The sequence below is a fragment of the Schistocerca americana genome, chromosome 8, assembly GCF_021461395.2.
Source record: "Schistocerca americana isolate TAMUIC-IGC-003095 chromosome 8, iqSchAmer2.1, whole genome shotgun sequence".
Taxonomy (NCBI): domain Eukaryota; kingdom Metazoa; phylum Arthropoda; class Insecta; order Orthoptera; family Acrididae; genus Schistocerca; species Schistocerca americana.
In genome coordinates this window covers 504,670,620-504,688,942 of record NC_060126.1, presented here as the reverse complement: position 1 = coordinate 504,688,942, position 18,323 = coordinate 504,670,620, and the positions used below count along the sequence as shown (strand labels likewise).

Here is an 18,323-nt window from a genome sequence, read left to right as displayed (position 1 = left end):
CAGGCAGTGATGAATGTTCACAGAAGGCAGACACATTATTGGTGCTCTCAAAGTCCAATGAAAACCTCCCAGGATGACGGGATGAACGATGGTTTCCACTTGTCTTTCACACCTGTCAGACATTTCAGTTCTTTTTGTGGGAACTATTGAGGATGTAATGATGTTTCATTTCATATTTAAGTTGTAAAATACAAAGGTATAAATTTGGTAACATAACCAACATTCAATTATTGCTCAGTGGAATATGACACACTCAAAGTCATGTCCCGCTAATTCTTCTCAGCAGTTTATTACTGAACATATTTCTATTATAGTAATAAAAACCTTCTCAGCATCTTTTCAAACATGCACAGGTGAATAATTAAATTTGGGGAAAGGAGGGTGCGAACCATCTCTACATGAAACCAGCTTCAAATCGTAAATCCGCATCTCTATCCACTAGACTACCATACACACCACTTTCGGTTCTTAATTTATGTGATCCTTTGAAGGCATTAATCAATGACATCATGAACACACACATTTAATTATAACAATTTTTACCAAGAACGACACAGTTTTGATACAATGTCACTGCACCATACATTCGTGAAACATAAGTTATGATCCAAAAACAATTAAACAATTAAATATGGGCCCACATATTCCCAAGATTGTTTAAAGTACACTGCAGAAATTTCATTGGGAAGCTGTTACACATCCTCCTTACAGTCCTGTCCTCTCCCCAAGCAATTTCCATATTTTTGGACCCCTGAAAAGAAGATATTTGGGGCCGTCAATTTGCTTTGGATGAAGAGGTACATGCCTGGCTAAAATCATGTTTCCGTAGGCAACCACAAACGTTTTTGCATGAAGGAACTGACCATCTTGTCTCACCGAGCGAGGTGGCGCAATGGTTAGCATACTGGATTCGCATTCGGGAGGACGACGGTTCAATCCCTCGTCCGGCCATCCTGATTTAGGTTTTCCGTGATTTACCTAAATCGCTCCAGGCAAATGCCAGGATGGTTCCTTTGAAAGGGCATGGCCGACTTCCTTCCCCATCCTCCCCTACTCCGATGAGACTGATGACCTCGCTGTCTGGTCTCCTCCCCCACAGCAACCCATCTTGTCTCCCAGTGTGAGACTATGGTGATTGCTTGTGAAATAATAAACATTTACTTACTTTTTTGCCATCTGTCTCATTTTCATTCGATTGCCCCTTATGTACAGGGTGTCCAAAAAAGCACCGACAAGCTTTAGGGACAGAACAAGAAAAAAATGTCTAGTAAACATAGGCTCTAAACTGCATACCTTAAGGGCTATGAGCACTTATTCATCTTTGATAATGTCAAACAAATCTCTTCTACTTGAAGGACTTGGCTTTCCATATTTTGGGAGAAGAGAAAAACAGCCCAGTAAACATGGAGTTTAAAATGCACACTGTAAGAGCTATGGGCACTTGGTCATCTTCACTAATGTGAAACCTGTAGTGCTCATTGCTCTTAAGGTATGCATTATAGATTCCATGTTTACTGGGCATTGTTTTCTTGCTTTTGTCCACACCACTTCATCACTACCTATGGAAAGCAATGGGCTTAGAGTAGAAGAGGTGTATTTCATAGTATAAAGAAGAACAAGTGCTCATAACTCTTAATGTTTGCATTTTAGATGTCTACTAGATTTATTTATTTTTTCTCAGGGTAAGGAACCTGTCAACAAACTTGATTAGTGTTTTTTGTGACGTCCTCTAATGTATCTAAGGGAAAAAATCATAATAGTTTTGGTCCTTGCACCAAGTCAGTAAATGCATCAAAGCCATCTACCTAATCATTCACTGGCCATACACTAAATTGTATTTTCCAAAATCGTTCCAGTGAGGAAGATCACACTACCATTTCTCCTTCCAATCATCCCAAACCAAATTGACAGGTAATAAAATAAGTGACTGTAGGATATAAAATCGACTGAAATTGATTAACATAGTAAAAGTGATTAGACCTGACGGGATACCTATGTGATCGCACACAGAGTATGCTAAAGAATGCGTTCCTTTTCTACCAGCAGTCCATCGAAGGTTGGAGGAGGAATGAGACATTCTGAACAATTACAAATAAGTGCAGGTCATTTCCCTTTTACAAGAGAGGTTGTCAAAAAAGCCCAATCAACTATGAGCCTACATCACTGACGTCAGTCTCTTGTAGAATTTTGGAATGCAGTTCATGCGTTCCAGTTTCCGAAAGTTGAAAATCTCTTCTGTAGGAACCAACATGGGTTCCGCAAACAACAATCTTGTGAAAACCAATTTGCTATGTTCGCCCCAAAGACCCAGAACTAGAAGCACTAGATACTGGAGTCCTGATTGATGCTATGTGTGGTGGTGGTTGTTCGGATGTTTAAGGGGGACTAAACAGCTAAGGTCATCAGTCCCCCATTCCAAAAACAGGCGAGACATAAATTCACGAAGCAGGTAAAACCCCAAGGGGAAGGAGGCTCCCCCCAGGCCCTAAAAAAACACAAATGCGGCAACGAACACTACAGACACGAAGAGTACATATGAACACCAAACAAAAAGAAGCAGAAGAAAAGAAGATGGCCGGAGACCGGTTGACTGACCACGAGAACAAAAAAGGGAAAGAGTCAACCATCAGACGACACACCAAAACAGCAACAAATATTGAGAGACGCAAGGACAAAAGAGACAGAAAGGGAAAGGTGCAGGACCTTCCTAAATGGAACCATAAAAAGGACTACCACGGATAAAATTTAAAACATCATCAGCCATGGAGGCATCATCGCATAAAACCAAAGGCAAAGTGCCCGGGAGATTAAAAGACTGCCGGAGGGGGCGCAGTCGGGGACACTCCAACAAAATGTGGGCGACCGTCAGCCGGGACCCACACCGACACGGGGGGATCCTCCTGACGCAAAAGATGGCCGTGCGTCAGGTAAGTATGGCCGATGCGAAGCCGACACAGGATGACAGAGTCCCTGCGAGAAGCCCGCAGGGAGGAGCGCCACACATCGGTCGTCTCCTTGACAGCCCGCAGTTTATTCGGGGATGTCATGCCACGCCACTCAGCAGTCCACATCCCAAGCACCTTACGGCACAACACCAGCTGCTGATCGCAAGCCGTGAGGCCTATCTCCAAAGCTGGGGCGTCGATCGCCCCTTTGGCCAGCCTGTCAACACGTCCGTTCCCCGGGATGCCAACGTGACCTGGCATCCAAACAAAGACCACCGAACGACCAGAGCGGGTAATGGCGAAAACAGACTCACGAATAGAGGATACCACAGGAGAAGAGGGATAGCAGCAGTCGATGGCCTGGAGGCTGCTCAGGGAGTCACTGCAGATGACGATGGACGTACCTGAGCAGGAACGCATATGCTCAAGAGCGCGCAATATGGCCACCAGCTCTGCAGTAAAAATACTGCAGCCAGCCGGCAAGGAGCGCTGTTCAACATGGGCAGCGTGAGCAAAAGCGTAGGCAGTGCGACCATCAACCAGGGAACCATCAGTGAAGACAGTCTCACAGCCCGAAAATGAGGCGAGGAGCGCAAGAAAACGGCGACGGAGGGCCACAGGCGGAACCGAGTCCTTGAGTCCCTGTCCCAAGTCCAGACAGACGGACGGCTGGGGCAAACACCAGGGAGGCATAGGTGCACGGACCCGGAAGGGAGGCAGAAGAGGGAATGACCCCAGTTCCGACAGCAGGGACTGGATGCGGACAGCTATGGAAAGCCCAGACCGAGGTCGCCGTTCGGGCAGATGGAAGACCATGGCAGGGAAAAGCAGGCGATGATTGGGATGGGCCGGCAAGCAATGCACGTGGACAGCATAGTCGGCGAGCAGTCGATGGCGGCGAATCTGCAGCGGGGGAACCCCGGCCTCCACCAGTAGACTATCCACGGGGCTCGTACGAAAAGCGCCAGTTGCAAGCCGAACCCCACAGTGGTGTATGAGGTCTAACAACTTCAACACCGAGGGTGAGGCAGACCCATAGGCCAGGCTCCCATAATCAAGCCTGGACTGCACAAGGGCTCTGTATAATCGCAACAGCGTGCAGCGATCCGCACTTCAAGATGTGTGGCTCAGGCAGCGGAGGGCACTGAGGTGCCGCCAGCACTTTTGCTTCAGCTGAGTAATATGAGGAACCCATGTGAGCTGGACATCAAAGACGAGTCCTGAGAAGCGGCAAGTGTCCACCACTTCAAGCAGGTGGCCGTCGAGGTAAAGTTCAGGCTGAGGGTGGACCGTCCGACGCCTGCAGAAGTGCATAACTCGAGTCTTGGCTGCAGAGAACTGAAAACCACGAGTCAGAGCCCATGATGCTGCCTTGCGAACGGCTACTTGCAGCCTGCGTTCGGCGACTCCCGTAGTTGTGGAGCCAAATGAGATGCAGAAGTCGTCGGCATACAAAGAAGGAGACACTGACGACCCCACGGCTGCAGCCAGACCATTAATGGCCACTAGAAATAAGGAGACGCTCAACACCGAGCCCTGCGAGACCCCATTTTCCTGTATATAAGATGAACTAGAGGCGGCACCCACTTGCACCCGGAAAGAGCAGTGCAATAAAAAGGTTTGAAGAAAAGCCGGGAGCTGACCACGAAGACCCCACTCATGCAACGTAGCAAGGATGTGATGCCTCCATGTGGTGTCATACGCCTTCCGCAGATCAAAAAAGACAGCAACGAGATGTTGATGTCAGGCAAAGGCCGTACGGATAGCAGATTCCAGACGCACCAAATTGTCCGCTGCAGACCGGCCCCGACGGAAGCCACCCTGGGATGGAGCGAGGAGACCGCGCGACTCAAGGACCCAACACAAATGCTGCCCCACCATACGTTCGAGCAATTTGCACAAAACGTTGGTGAGGTTAATGGGACGATAGCTGTCCACCGCCAGTGGGTTCGCACCGGGTTTCAAAATGGGGACAACAACACCCTCTCGCCATTGCGACGGGAACACGCCCTCGCTCCAAATGCGGTTAAAGATGGTGAGGATGTGTCTCTGGCAGTCCCTGGAGAGATGCTTCAGCATCTGCGCGTGGATGCAGTCTGGTCCTGGTGCTGTACCAGGGCAATCGGCGAGGGCAGCGAGGAATTACCTCTCGCTGAAAGGAGCATTGTATTTTTCAGAACGACGCGTGTGGAATGATAATGGCGTCTGCTCGGCTCGCTCCTTGAGAGAGCGAAAGGCGGGGGGATAAGTGGCAGTTGCAGAGCTCTTAGCAAAGTGGGCAGCAAAGTGTTCAGCAATGGCGGCAGCGTCCGTGCAGACAGCGCCGTCCAGGGAGATCCCAGGGACACCCATAGGGGTCTGGTATCCATAAATCCGCCGGATCCGAGACCACACGAGCGAGGGGGAGACACGGGAGCCCAGGGATGAGACGTACCTCTCCCAGCACTCCTGCTTAAGCCGTGCAATAAGACGACGGGCCAAGGCACGGAGCCTCTTAAAGGCAATGAGGGTCTCTAGAGACGGGTGCCGCCTATGACGCTGGAGAGCCCGCCTACGGTCGCGAATAGCCTCAGCAATCTCCGGCGACCACCAGGGTACAGCCTTCCTCCGAGGGAGTCCAGAAGAGCGGGGGATGGCAGCCGCGGCCGCCGAAATAATTGACGTGGTTAAGACACGGACCACCTCGTCAATGTCACCCTGTGGGGGAGACTCAATGGTTGCAGCGGAAGTAAAAGCCGGCCAGTCAGCCCTGTGGAGAGCCCAGCGGGGCAGGCGTCCAGAAGAATGACACTGGGGCAGTGACAAATAGATGGGAAAATGGTCACTACCACACAGGTCAGGATGCACCTTCCAGTGGAGGGATGGGACAAGTCCGGGGCTGCAAAGACAGAACGAGCCATGGGCCACACTGAAATGCGTGGGAGCACCGGTGTTCAAGAGGCTAAGGTCGAGCTGAGACAACAAATGCTCCACGGCACGACCGCGGTCATCGGAGACAGTCCCACCCCATAGAGGGTTGTGGGCATTGAAATCGCCCAGAAGCAGCAATGGTGGCGGGAGTTGAGCCAGCAGCGCAGCCAAGACATGTCGGGGGAGCTCCCCATCCGGAGGAATGTAAACAGAGCAAACAGTAATAGCCGGCGAGAGCTCAACCCTGACAGGGACTGCCTCTAAAGGGGTCAGAAGGGGTACGGGCGAGCTACAGACAGAGTGGTGAACAAAGAGGCAAACTCCACCTGACGCTCGTTGACAGGCAGTGTGGTTCTTATAGTAGCCTCGATAACCATGAAGGGCGGGGGTCCGCATTGCTGGAAACCAATAACTGCCGCAATTCCACTGGAGAACGGAAGCAGTAAGGGACTGGGAGGGTGTGAAGGCAAATAAGAGGCAGACGGCACCTCAGAGCCAACTGCCGCCACTGGGGGAGAGTCAGCTGTGTCCATAGGAAAGGCCGCCGAGGGTTCCGGGAGGACGAGATCCGCGGCAGATGCGAGGATCTCCACCTCATCCCTGGAGCCAGAACTATTTATAGCAGGCGGTACTGAAACCTCCGGAACGTCCTTCTTCTTGGACACATTCCGTTCCTTCTTCTCGCGTCTGTCCTTAGGGTCAGAGGGCTGGGAGAGCTTCTCCGAACGAGCATCGGAAGCTGACGACGATGCAGAAGCCCTACAACCAGCAGGTGGTGGAACCTTCAGTCACTGGCTGACATCCGGCTGGGTAGGAGAGAAAACGGAGGAAGGGTGAGCCCCGAGGGACCCCTTCCGTGAGAGAGGAACCGGCAGAGGCAACGCCGGCGGAGAAGGAGGGGGAGGGATTGAGCCCCCCCGGTTTTCGAGCAGATGTCACTCCCGAAGTAAGCATGGGGGGGAGCGACAGATGAGGGTTTGCCCCCAACTGCTAAGGGGGCAACAGAGGAAGGCTTGTCCCCAGACACGAGGGGGGCAGACAGAGATGCACGGCCCCGAGGGCCCACTGAAGGCGGCACAGATGAGGCGATAACCGTCACTCGCGTGGGCGACGATAACGTGGCTGCAGCATAAGATGTTCGAATGGAAGCAAGATACAACCTTTCATATTTCAGTTTTGCCTCTCGATTAGTAAGCCGGTCCAGGGTCTTAAATTCCATTATCTTCCGCTCCTTATGAAGAACGGGGCAATCCGGCGAGCATGGAGAGTGGTGCTCCCCACAGTTGACACATACAGGCGGAGGCGCACATGGAGAATCGGGATGAGAGGGGCGTCTGCAATCTCGACATGTAGCGCTGGATGGGTAACGGGAGGACATATGCCCAAACTTCCAGCACTGGAAGCACCACATCGGGGGAGGGACGTATGGCTTGACATCACAACGGTAAACCATTACCTTGACCTTCTCGGGCAAGACATCACCCTGAAAGGTCAAGATAAAGGCACCGGTGGCCACCCTGTTAGTCTTGGGTCCTCTATGTACACGACGGACAAAATGTACACCACGTCGTTCCAAGTCGGCTCTCAGCTCGTCATCGGATTGTAACAAGAGGTCACGATGGTAAATAATCCCCTGGACCATATTTAAGCTACTGTGGGAAGTGACGGTAACAGGGACGTCACCCAGCTTATCACACAAGAGCAACGCTCGTGACTGGGCTGGGGAGGACCTCTTGAGGAGGATGGACCCATTCCTCATTTTAGACAGCCCCGCCACTTCCCCAAACTTATCCTCCAGGTGTTCCACAAAAAACAGAGGCTTCGTCGTAAGAAAGGAGTCACCATCAGTCCTGCTGCAGACAAGGTATTGCGGTACGTAAGGCTCCCGCTTGGCACTAGATCGGCGTCCATCCCATGGCGCAGCCAACGAGGGGAACGACTGAGGGTCATATTGCGCAGCATCAAACTCAACTCTGCCTCGCTTAGAGATGCTGGTGGCCGTGCGACCACCAGCTGGGTGTGATTTATTGCGCTTCATTACGCCACATCCGCCCAGATGCCACCTACTCCGAACGAGGGCTCTCCCCAAGGGCGCCACCCAGCCAAAGCAACGGGTACCTGGCCGATAACCCGTTGCCCGGAGTCCCCGTGCCCCAGACAAGATGGGCACATACTCCTTGGCATGCATGGGGAGGAAACAGCTCTGGCATCTGTAGTGCGATCCCTGCGTGGTCAGGGGGCTACCCCCAAGAGGGTACATGACGACCCCACCACAACGGACTGGCTACCGTGCTGGATTTTAGGTGTTGAAAGGGTCCACAGTTGTCGTGGGCGCTAAGAAGAGGATCGCGCACAAGATGAGAAGGGGACAACCCAGATGATGTTGAGTGTAATCCCCCCCACACGACAATAGGTAACATGCAAGATGGTGGTGCATGATGGACCAATAGAAAAACATCACGTAAGGCGTCCTTCCCCAAATGGCACGCACTAACAACGGAAATTTGGAAAAAAGGAGGTCAAACCCAAGAGGGGACCATCACAGAAGGCCGAAACGTTTGAGACTCCTTTTAGTCGCCTCTTACGACAGGCAGGAATACCGCGGGCCTATTCTTACCCCCGAACCCGCAGGGGGCGATGCTATGTGTATTGATTTCTAGGACACATACAATACAGATCTGCACTGTTGCTTCAATAACAAAAAAAAATACAAGTGTGGGGAATATCAAAACAGTTCTGTGGTTTGGTTGAAGAGGTCCTGGCAAATAGAGCACTGTATGTCATTCTTAACTGAAAGAAACCGTCAGGAGTAAAAGTTGCTTCATGTCCACCTCCAGGGGGGTTAAAGGACCATTACTATTAACAGGATTATAAGCGACCTAGTGGATAACATCAAAAGTCCCATGATGCTGTTCACAGATGATGGTGGGTTGTACGGAGGAATCATGATGCTATGATGCTGTAGAGAAATTCAGAATGGCCTGCAGAGAACTGACAATCATTGCATAGATTGCTGACCTTCAACATAAACAAATTCAATGTACTGCACACCAACAGGCAGTGAAGTTACTAGGAACAGCCACACCCATAAAACATCTCTTAGTACGCATACAGTGATTTAAAGTTGAATGATTGCATCAAACTAATGATAGGGCAGGCAGATGCCACACTATAATTTGTTGGTAGAATCCTTAGGAAGAGTGGTCCACTCAAAAGAGACAGCTTATGAAAGATCCGAAGAAGAATGGGGCATTTCATCATTGTTTAGTTTGGTAAGCACAAAAGTGTCACACAGATGCTCATCAAATTCCAATGGGAAACACTAACAGAGAATTATTGTTGAAATTCCAAGATCATACATTCTTAGAAGAGTCCAATGTATTGATATCTCCTACATAATTTGGATAACAAGTATGAAAGTAAAATCAGAGTTTTAAGCTCACACAGGATTTTAATAACAGTTGTTCTTCCTGCACGCTACTCACAACTCCAATAGGAAGGGGAGAAACAAACATGGACACGGAAATAAGGGGCAGTGTATTACTCTCTGCCACACACTGTAAAGTTATTGTGAAGTGTAGATGTGGATATTTGAGATATCTTTTCAACTCACATGGGAGCTTAACAAGTATACACGCAGAATACCTTATTCAAAGCGCAAATAGTTTTCGAAAATTGTTTTGTGTGTGTTAATAATATGCAATTATGTTAACTGTAACTCTTTAGTGCCCCCCCCTCCCCCCAAATTAGTGCAAAAAAAAACATTCTACAGTAACCCTGTATCTCACATATCACACGTTGTAATGCACAACATCAAACACTGCAGTGGTTCTATTTTATTTACACACAATTACAAAAATAAACTGAACTTTTCATATTCAATTTTCAACATTACATCAGTGATTCAGTACAGTATTTTGCACAAAATCTGCTGAGGCATGTCTTTAATATAAATGTTTGTTCAGGAAACTTCATTCTGGTCTACAAAGTGGATCGAATACCAACAACAGGAACTGAAACATTGCCACCACCACAAATAACAAGAACCATAGTCATAATGCACCATTATATCTGTAGAATGCACTTACTTTGCTGTTTCCTCATGAAGTAAGAAATGTTTCTGAATGTTTCGTACAAGTGGTCCCGGCATCTCCTCAACAGTTTTAAACACTCTTTTCACATTATCAAACTGCCTCCTGCAATATAATAAAATAAATACAGTATCACAATTAATCTGTATCTGCAAAAAATTCTGAATGAAGGACTGACATGCAAGCTGGTCCTTATAAATACTCATCACACAGTGATGAGGTAATTTTAACTAACTATTATGCACCAATAATACTGAACATCATTCTAACCACTTTAAACTCTGAATCAGACCTTATGTCAAGCTCTGATGACTTACAGGATCAGCATTTACAATTAGTATAATTTGCAAGTAAGGAACATATAAAATATACCTTTCAAATTAACAGTTTTATGAAAACGATAGATTGCCATTCACCATAAAATGACACATTGAGTTGCAGACAGGCACAATGAAAGGCTAACAGCTTTGAACTTTCAATCCAACCAGAAAGCAACTGTGCATTGCATAGAGAGCAGCAACCCAGAGTGGGGTGGAAAAATGGGACAGATAATAAGGTGTGTGGGGGTGAAGGGGAGGGGGTGCAAGAGGAGACAGCACTGCCTGGCGGAGCATGCAGTGACTAGATGGTAGCAGGACAAGGCTGCTAGATGCAATACCAGATCACATGATCTGGAGTGCAATGTAGGGGAGTGGGTAGAAACTGTTGGGTGTGGGTTGTTGTTAGTCATACCAACATAAAAAGCTGTACAATGATTCCAGGTAATGACATGGCTACTTTCATACGTGGCCTGGGCTCTGATGGGGTGGGATAAGTCAGAGAGGAATGGAATAGAAAGTGCTGTGTGGCTAGACTGGGCAAGTATTGCAACTGAGTCTTCCACAGAATATGATTCCTGTGGGCAAGCAATTGATAATGAGAGTGGCACAGGGATGGAATAGGACTTTGTGGAAGCTGGGTGTGGGTGATGGAAGACCACTTTAGGAATGATTAGTAGGACCTTGGACAGGATGTCCCTCATTTCAGTGCATGATGGTACATATTCAAGGGGGTGCTCTTTGTAGCTGGTTCTTAGTGTGGTGGAAGAATTGAGGCTGTGTGGGGTATGGCACGGAGAATCTGTTTGCAGACTAGGTCTGTGAAGGCCATTATGAGACCTTCAGCATACTAGGCGAGGGAGTTCTTATCACTGCACCAAGTGGCCAGACCATATGGGAAGGATTTTTTGGTGTGCAAGGGACGGCAATTGTCAAAGTGCTGGCACTGCTGCTGGCTGGTGGGTTTAATGTGGACAGATGTGTGGATGGTGCCATCAGAGGAAATGAAACCAACATCCAGGAAGATGGGTATGCTCATTTGAGGATCAGGTAATGGGGTTGGTAAGGTGTCGAGGCTGTGAAGGAATGACGATATGGTGTCTTGGCCCTGAGTGAAGATAATGAATGAACCTGAACCAGGCAAGGGGTTAGGGGTTTGAGGAGGCTAGGAAGGTTTCCTGTAAATGACCCATTAATAGGTTGTCACTAGAGGGTTTTTTTGTGTACTTTTCCTTTAAAAGAGAAGTAGTTGTGTGTTAGGATGTAGTTAATTAGGCGTATGAGAAATGAGGTAGTGGGTTTGGAGTCTGAAAGACATTGGGAGAGAGAGAGAGTTCAATAGCAGCAAGACCTTGGGCATGAGGTATGCTGATGTATAGGGAAGTGGAGTCAACAGTGATGAGTAGGAACTCCTGCAGAAATAGGGAAACATATCAATATAATCATTAATAATCAATAAGAAAGCTGCATGGCTGTGTAAAACATGCAGTTGCCTCGAGTTAAATAAAATGCTGCTGCCTCGTTATATAGATACACAACAAGTCGTCAAAACATGGCTCAGTAGCCTGCAAGTACTGATAAGAACAGCGCCATACGTCACACTTCCTGCTGATAATCACACGCAGACTGGGCACGGCAGGAAGTAGCGCCACAATAAACCGCAATGGCGGCCGGAAGCAGACCCTTTTGCAGCGGATCGCGCTTAGTTAGAACTATAGCGCGATCCTCCGAGCTCTCAGGCAGCCAGGTGAACTACGTAGCCACTGGCGCTGTATGTAGCTGCAGCAGCTAAGCCAACACAGCCACAGACGTGGGGATGGAGGAGAGTCAATGAAGGAAGTAGTAGATATCGTTGATGTGTAAGGCTAGATTTGGAGCAACTGGATGGAGGTGTTGGTCAATGAGGGCTGAAATTCTTTGAGTGGGAGCACAATAACCAGCTACAATGTGATGTTCAGGATTGTTAGGTTTGTGGATTTCAAGGAGCATGGAGAAGGTGAGTGTGTGGGAAGTCATGGGGATGATAAGGACGGAACCCGATTGAAGGATGGAGAAGGAAGTCGGCCATGCTCTTTCACAGGAACCATCCAAGGATTTGCCTGAAGGAAATCACGGAAAACCTAAATCAGGATGTCCAGACACGAGTTTGAACCGTTTTCCTCCTGAATGTGAGTCCAGTGTGCTAACCACTGCGCCACCTCATTCGGTTACACTTTGTAATGCCATTAATGAACACAGCAGCGCCACAGAGTAATACACTGCATAGGTTGACAGAAGGTACAAGCAGTACAATACATTACAAATTTCACAATTCTGTCATTCTGTTTAGTGGAAAACTGGGTCAGGAGATTTCAGGCATCAACACAACGAAAAGAAAGTATCACTCTCACAGACATAATATCCTGGTCACAAATACAACACCGATCTAAAGTAATAAGCAAAAAACAAATGCTTCCTTTTTATTAAACATCTACTAACTTAGCACATGTAATATTACTGGGAATTGTTAAGTTTGGAGCAGACACGTCTTGTCGCACAGGTGCTGGTAACGAGCAATATTAGCTGAGAAGTGGAGGGGGAACTGCTGGCTGACAGTGCCCGCGTGCAGGTTGTGCGGGCGCATATGAGTGGCCACACCCATGTTAGCACATTTGCCCACCACTGCTTTAGAAAGCAGTAACAAATGAAAACATCACTGGGTTGGGGGATGGAAGAAAAGCTGAAAGGCAAAATCAAACAATGGGAAGTCTGGATTGGAATATAAATACTATTATAGTAAGGACAGATTAATACTCATCGTAAACATGACATGGTAAGTTACAGGATGACATGATGAAAATACTGTTACACGTTTGAGCTTTCCACCAAAGCATTCTTCAGAAAGGAAACACACACACTTTCAAACTAGCAAGCACACCCCACACACACAACCGCTATCTCTGGCCAGAATAAAACTGCACTGACACGAATTCTCTTGCCCAGTACGCTGAAGGTCTCACAAAGGCCTTCCCTCACACCTAATCCGCAAATAAATTTCCCATGCCTTCTCCCCACACACCCCTAATCCTCCCACCACCCTCCATGAACAGCTACACAGGAGCACCCCCCCCCCTTTCATCACCCAGTACAGTACCACCCTGGACTGGAACAACTGAATCACATCCTTCGTTAGGGCTTTCATTATCTATCATCATGCCCTAAAATGAGAGACAATCTACCCAATATCCTTCCTACCCCTCCTAAAGTGGTGTTCTGTTGACCAGCTAACCACCACAACATCTTAGTCCATCACTATGCCACTCCCAAATCCCAACCCCTTGCCACAGACACCAGATCCCCATGGAAGACCTAACTGCAAGACCTACACAATCCACTCAAACAGCACTTCCTATTCCAGTCCTGTCACAGACTTATCCTATTCCATCTAGTTCCTGCATGCTCTGACAGGCAGCACTGACTCCTCACCCCACATCCGTACCCTGCTACCCCTACCCCATCCCCATCCCACTCTGTCTGATGCACAATTGCATTATGGCCAACAATAGTGATCATGTGTGGGAAAGGTGGGCTTGCTTATGTAAATGTGTGTACATTTTCCTTTCCGAAGAAGGCTCTGGCCGAAAGCCCAAATGGTTGGTTGGTTTAAAAGAGGGGGCAGGGACCAAACTACGAGGTCATCGGTCCCTTGTTCCTAATAAAACAACGCCACAAATGTGAGAATAAAATGGACGAGACATATAACACAAAATGGAAAGAAAGGAAAAACCACAAGAATGAAGGAAAGGCAATGAACACTAAAAGGAACAAAACAGGGCAAGAAAACAACAGAGAGATGATAGAAACAGAAGAGAGTAAAACAAGAAAGCAGATTACAGTGGCTGGCTGCCCACGAGAATAAAAAAGAAAAGCCAGCCACTCTGCAACACATTAAAAATTACACCCTAAAAGCACTAGGGTGGAGATACAGAGGGACAAAGGACATGTGCTTAAACCGACATAGAAGTATAAAACCCACTCTCACATAAAACATGAAACTAAAGCTGCTGCTGATGCATTGTCGCCCAACACCGACGGTAGGGAACTGGCAAAGTTAAAAGTTCGCCGAAGAGCGGCTAAAAGTGTGCAGTCCAGCAACAGGTGGACGACTGTCATTTGGGATCCACAGCAACACAGAGGTGGGACCTCGCAACGGAGTAGGTAACCATGCGTTAGCTATGTATGGCCAATGTGGAGGTGGCAGCGGACAACTGATTCCCTGCGAGGGGACCGCATTGAAGACTTCCACAAATTCGTCATCTCCTTAATGACAAGTAGCTTTTTGTACGTACTGTTATGCCGTTCCATCTCCCAAAGCCTGAAAACCCTGCGGCGTAAAACAGAACGCAGGTCAGCTTTGGAGATGCCCATCTCCAGAAGCGGTTTCTGCGTCTCCTGTTTGGCCAGCCTGTCGGCAAGTTCGTTGCCTGGGATTCCAACGTGTCCTAGGGTCCACACAAACACCACTGAATGATGAGACCATTCCAGGGCATAGATGGACTCCTGGACGGACGCTACCAGAGGATGGCGAGGGTAGCACTGGTAAATAGCTTGTAGGCTGTTCAATGAGTCAGTACACAGGAGAAATGACAGGACAGGTCATGAGCAGATGTGCTTAGGAGTACAAGATATGTCCGCCAGCTCTGCAGTGAAAACACTGCGACTATCTGGCAAGGAGTGCTGTTCAATATGTCCTCCATGAACATACGCAAAGCCTATGTGACCATCAGCCATTGAGCCATCGGTGTTAACCACATCAGAGCACTGGAGCAAGTCAAGAATCGTGAGGAAGTGACGACAGAGAGTGACGGGGTTAACAGAGTCCTTAGGGCCATGCAGAAGGTCCAGACGAAGCTGCGGCCGAGGCGTACACCATGGAGGTGTACGTGAATGAGCCGCAAGTAGAGGTGGTAAAGGGAAGGACTCCACTTCAGACAGAAGAGATTGGACGACGGGAAGTACGGAGTGACAGGAAATTTTGGATAAAAATTGGGAGTGGGCCTCTGAGATCCCACTCATACAATGTAGCAATGATATGATGTTGCCAGGTCGTGTCGTAAGCTTTTCATAAATCAAAAAAGATGGCAACCAAGTGTTGGCATCCAGAAAAGGCTGTTTGGATGGCAGACTAGAGGGACACAATATTATCAGTGGTAGAGCGACTCTGCTGGAAACCGCCCTGGCATGTAGCCAGTAGTCCATGTGATTCCAGGACCCAGCCCAACCGCCGACACACCATACGTTCTATCGGGTTACAAAGAAGGTTGGTGAGACTGATGGGCCAATAGCTATCCGCATCAAGCAGGTTTTACCATATTTGAGCACTGGAATGATTGTGCTCTCTCCCTTCCATCTGCTGTATGAGAATGTGAAAGGCTGGGGGTAATTCTCCGGAGCAGAGGCTCGAGCATAGTGCTCAGCGAATTGCTCGGCAATCATGTTTGCATCGGTAGATAATATGCCATTTATGGTAACACTGGTAACACCTGTTGGGGTCTGGTACCTGAAAATACGTTTGATCTTTGCCCAGACTTGGGAAGGTGACGTATGGCACCCATTGGTCGAGACGTCTCTACCCCAACACTCCTGCTTCCGTCATTTGATAAGTTGGCGAATGCGGGCACAGCGCCGTTTAAAGGTTATGAGGTGCTCCAGGGAATGGTGCCACTTATGCCACTGTAGAGCTCGCCAATGCTCCTTAATTGCTTCAGCGACCACCAAGGGACTGCCTTATGCCGGAGGCATCCTAAAGAGTGAGGGATTGCTTTTTCTGCCGCAGAAACAATTGTTGTAGTCACCTGCTCAACCATCACATCAATTCAACAGTGACAGCAGAGGTGAAAGTTTCCGAGTGGGCCTTGTTTAAAGCCCATCTGGGCAGGCGTCTGTGGCCCTGACGCCGGGGCAGTGACAGGAAGATGAGGAAGTAGTCAGTACCACACAGGTCGTCACGTGCTCTCCAGTGGATAGATGGGAGAAGTCCTGGGCTTCAAATTGATAAGTCAATGGAGGAGTAACTATCATGAGCCACTCTGATATGTGTGGCAGCCCCAGTATTTAAGAGGCAGAGGTCGAACTGAGACAGTAAAGTTTCGACATCTTTGCCTCAGCCAGGAAGCACAGTGCCACCCCAAAAGGGGTTATGGGCATTAAAATCTTCCAAAAGTAGGAAAGGTTTAGGGAGTTGATCCATCAGTGCAGCTAATACATTCAGAGGTACTGCACCATCTGGAGGAAGATATACACTGCAGACAGTTATTTCCTACGTCGTCCTTATTCTGACAGCCACAGCTTCAAGAGGGGTTTGAAGGAGCACAGTGGCACTACAGACTGAGTTTAGGACATAGACGCAAACTCCACCTGATACCCGATTACAGTCACTATGGTTCCTGTAATATCCCTTATAGCCGCAGAGGGCAGGGATCTTCATTGCTGGGAACCAGGTTTCCTGGAGGGCAATGCAGATAGCAGGTGTAAAGCTTAACAGTTGCCGTAGCTCATCCAGGTGGCGGAAAAAACCGCTGCAATTCCATTAGAGGATGACGTCATCGTGACACTGGGAAGGCATGAAACATTCAATGAGGCAGTTTACGCCTCAAGGTCACCTGCTGCCACTGACATTTTGCCTGAGCAGTCTATATCCATTGCGTCTGAGGGTCTTTCGAGATCTATCCTGAGTAGACGTCAGAATCTCCACCCCATCCTCAGATGCAGAGCTTGCAGGTAGCGGTGGTGTGGGTGCCACCACAATTTCCTTGGTCTTAGGGGTCTTCTTTTTGGATTTCTCCCGCTGCTCCTTGGGTTTCCCTGGCTGGGAGGACTTCACTGGCTCAGTCTCTGGGACTGAGGATGAGCATGAAGCCCTATGACTAGCTGCTTTTGAGCTCTTCAGCCACTAGTGGGTGTCATCTTTCCCCCTAGCAGAAACCCGGCAAGGGAGTGACCCACAGACCCCTTCCTAGCAAGAGAAGCTGAAGAAGACTTATGCTTGTCCAGATTAGAATTGGGGACGGATGTCCCCAATGGTTGGAGTGGTGGGGGGGGGGGGGGGGGGTTGCTCCCGAAGTAGGTGGTGCGGGAGCAACAGGGAGGGATATGCCACCGACCATCAAGGGGGCAGGTGTAGTCTTCCAGCTCCGAGAGGTGACTGGGGTTGGCAGAGCTGATGGTGCCAGAACTGTTGTAGCGGCGGCATAATACAATATCATATGTATAGGATGCAGGCGCTCAAATTTTCTCTTAGCCTCAGTGTAGGTGAGTCGATCCAGGGTCTTGTACTCCATGATTTTCCTTTCTTTCTGGAGAATCCTGTAGTCTGGAGAGCAAGGCAAACGGTGGTCTCCGCAGTTGACACAGATAGAAGGTGGGGCACATAGAGTATTGGGATGAGATGGGAGTCCGCAATCTCGACATGTGATGCTGGAAGTTCAGTGGGACGAGACATATGGTCGAACTTCCAGCACTTAAAGCACTGCACCAGGGGAGGGATATAGGGCTTTAGATCACAGCGGTAGACCATCACCTTGACCTTCTCCGGCAATGATCACCCTCGAAGACCAAGATGAAGGCACCAGTGGCAACCTGATTATCCCTCGGACCCCAGTGGACACGCCGGACGAAAAGTACACCTTGCCGCTCTAAATTGGCATGCAGCTCATCTTCAGACTGCAAAAGAAGGTCCCCTATGAAATATGATACCCTGGACCATATTTAAGCTCTTATGGGGCGCAATGGTTACAGAAACATTCCCCAGCTTGCCACAAGCGAGTAACGTCCGTGACTGGGCAGAGGATGTTGTTTTGATCGATACTGAGCCAGATCTCATTTTGGACAATCCCTCCACCTCCCCCAACTTGTCCTCTAAATGCTCAACAAAAAACTGAGGCTTCATCATCATGAAAGATTCCCCATTAGCTCTTGAACATACAAGGTACCGGGGCAAATAAGATCCACTGCCATCCGTAGCCTGAAGTTCCTCCCATGGTGTTGCCAGGGAGGGGACCGATGTGGGGTCATACTTCTGT

At 48.7% G+C, this 18,323-nt stretch overlaps 1 protein-coding gene across 1 annotated transcript in view; it reads right to left on the bottom strand.

Moving 5' to 3' along the window:
* LOC124544906 (acidic fibroblast growth factor intracellular-binding protein) overlaps nt 1-18,323 on the bottom strand; it is a 92,880-nt gene that overhangs the window by 49,622 nt on the left and 24,935 nt on the right. The window contains exon 5 of the mRNA XM_047123639.1: nt 9,944-10,051. Within this exon, the coding sequence (XP_046979595.1) occupies nt 9,944-10,051 (108 nt within the window). The remainder of the gene's footprint in view (nt 1-9,943; nt 10,052-18,323) is intronic.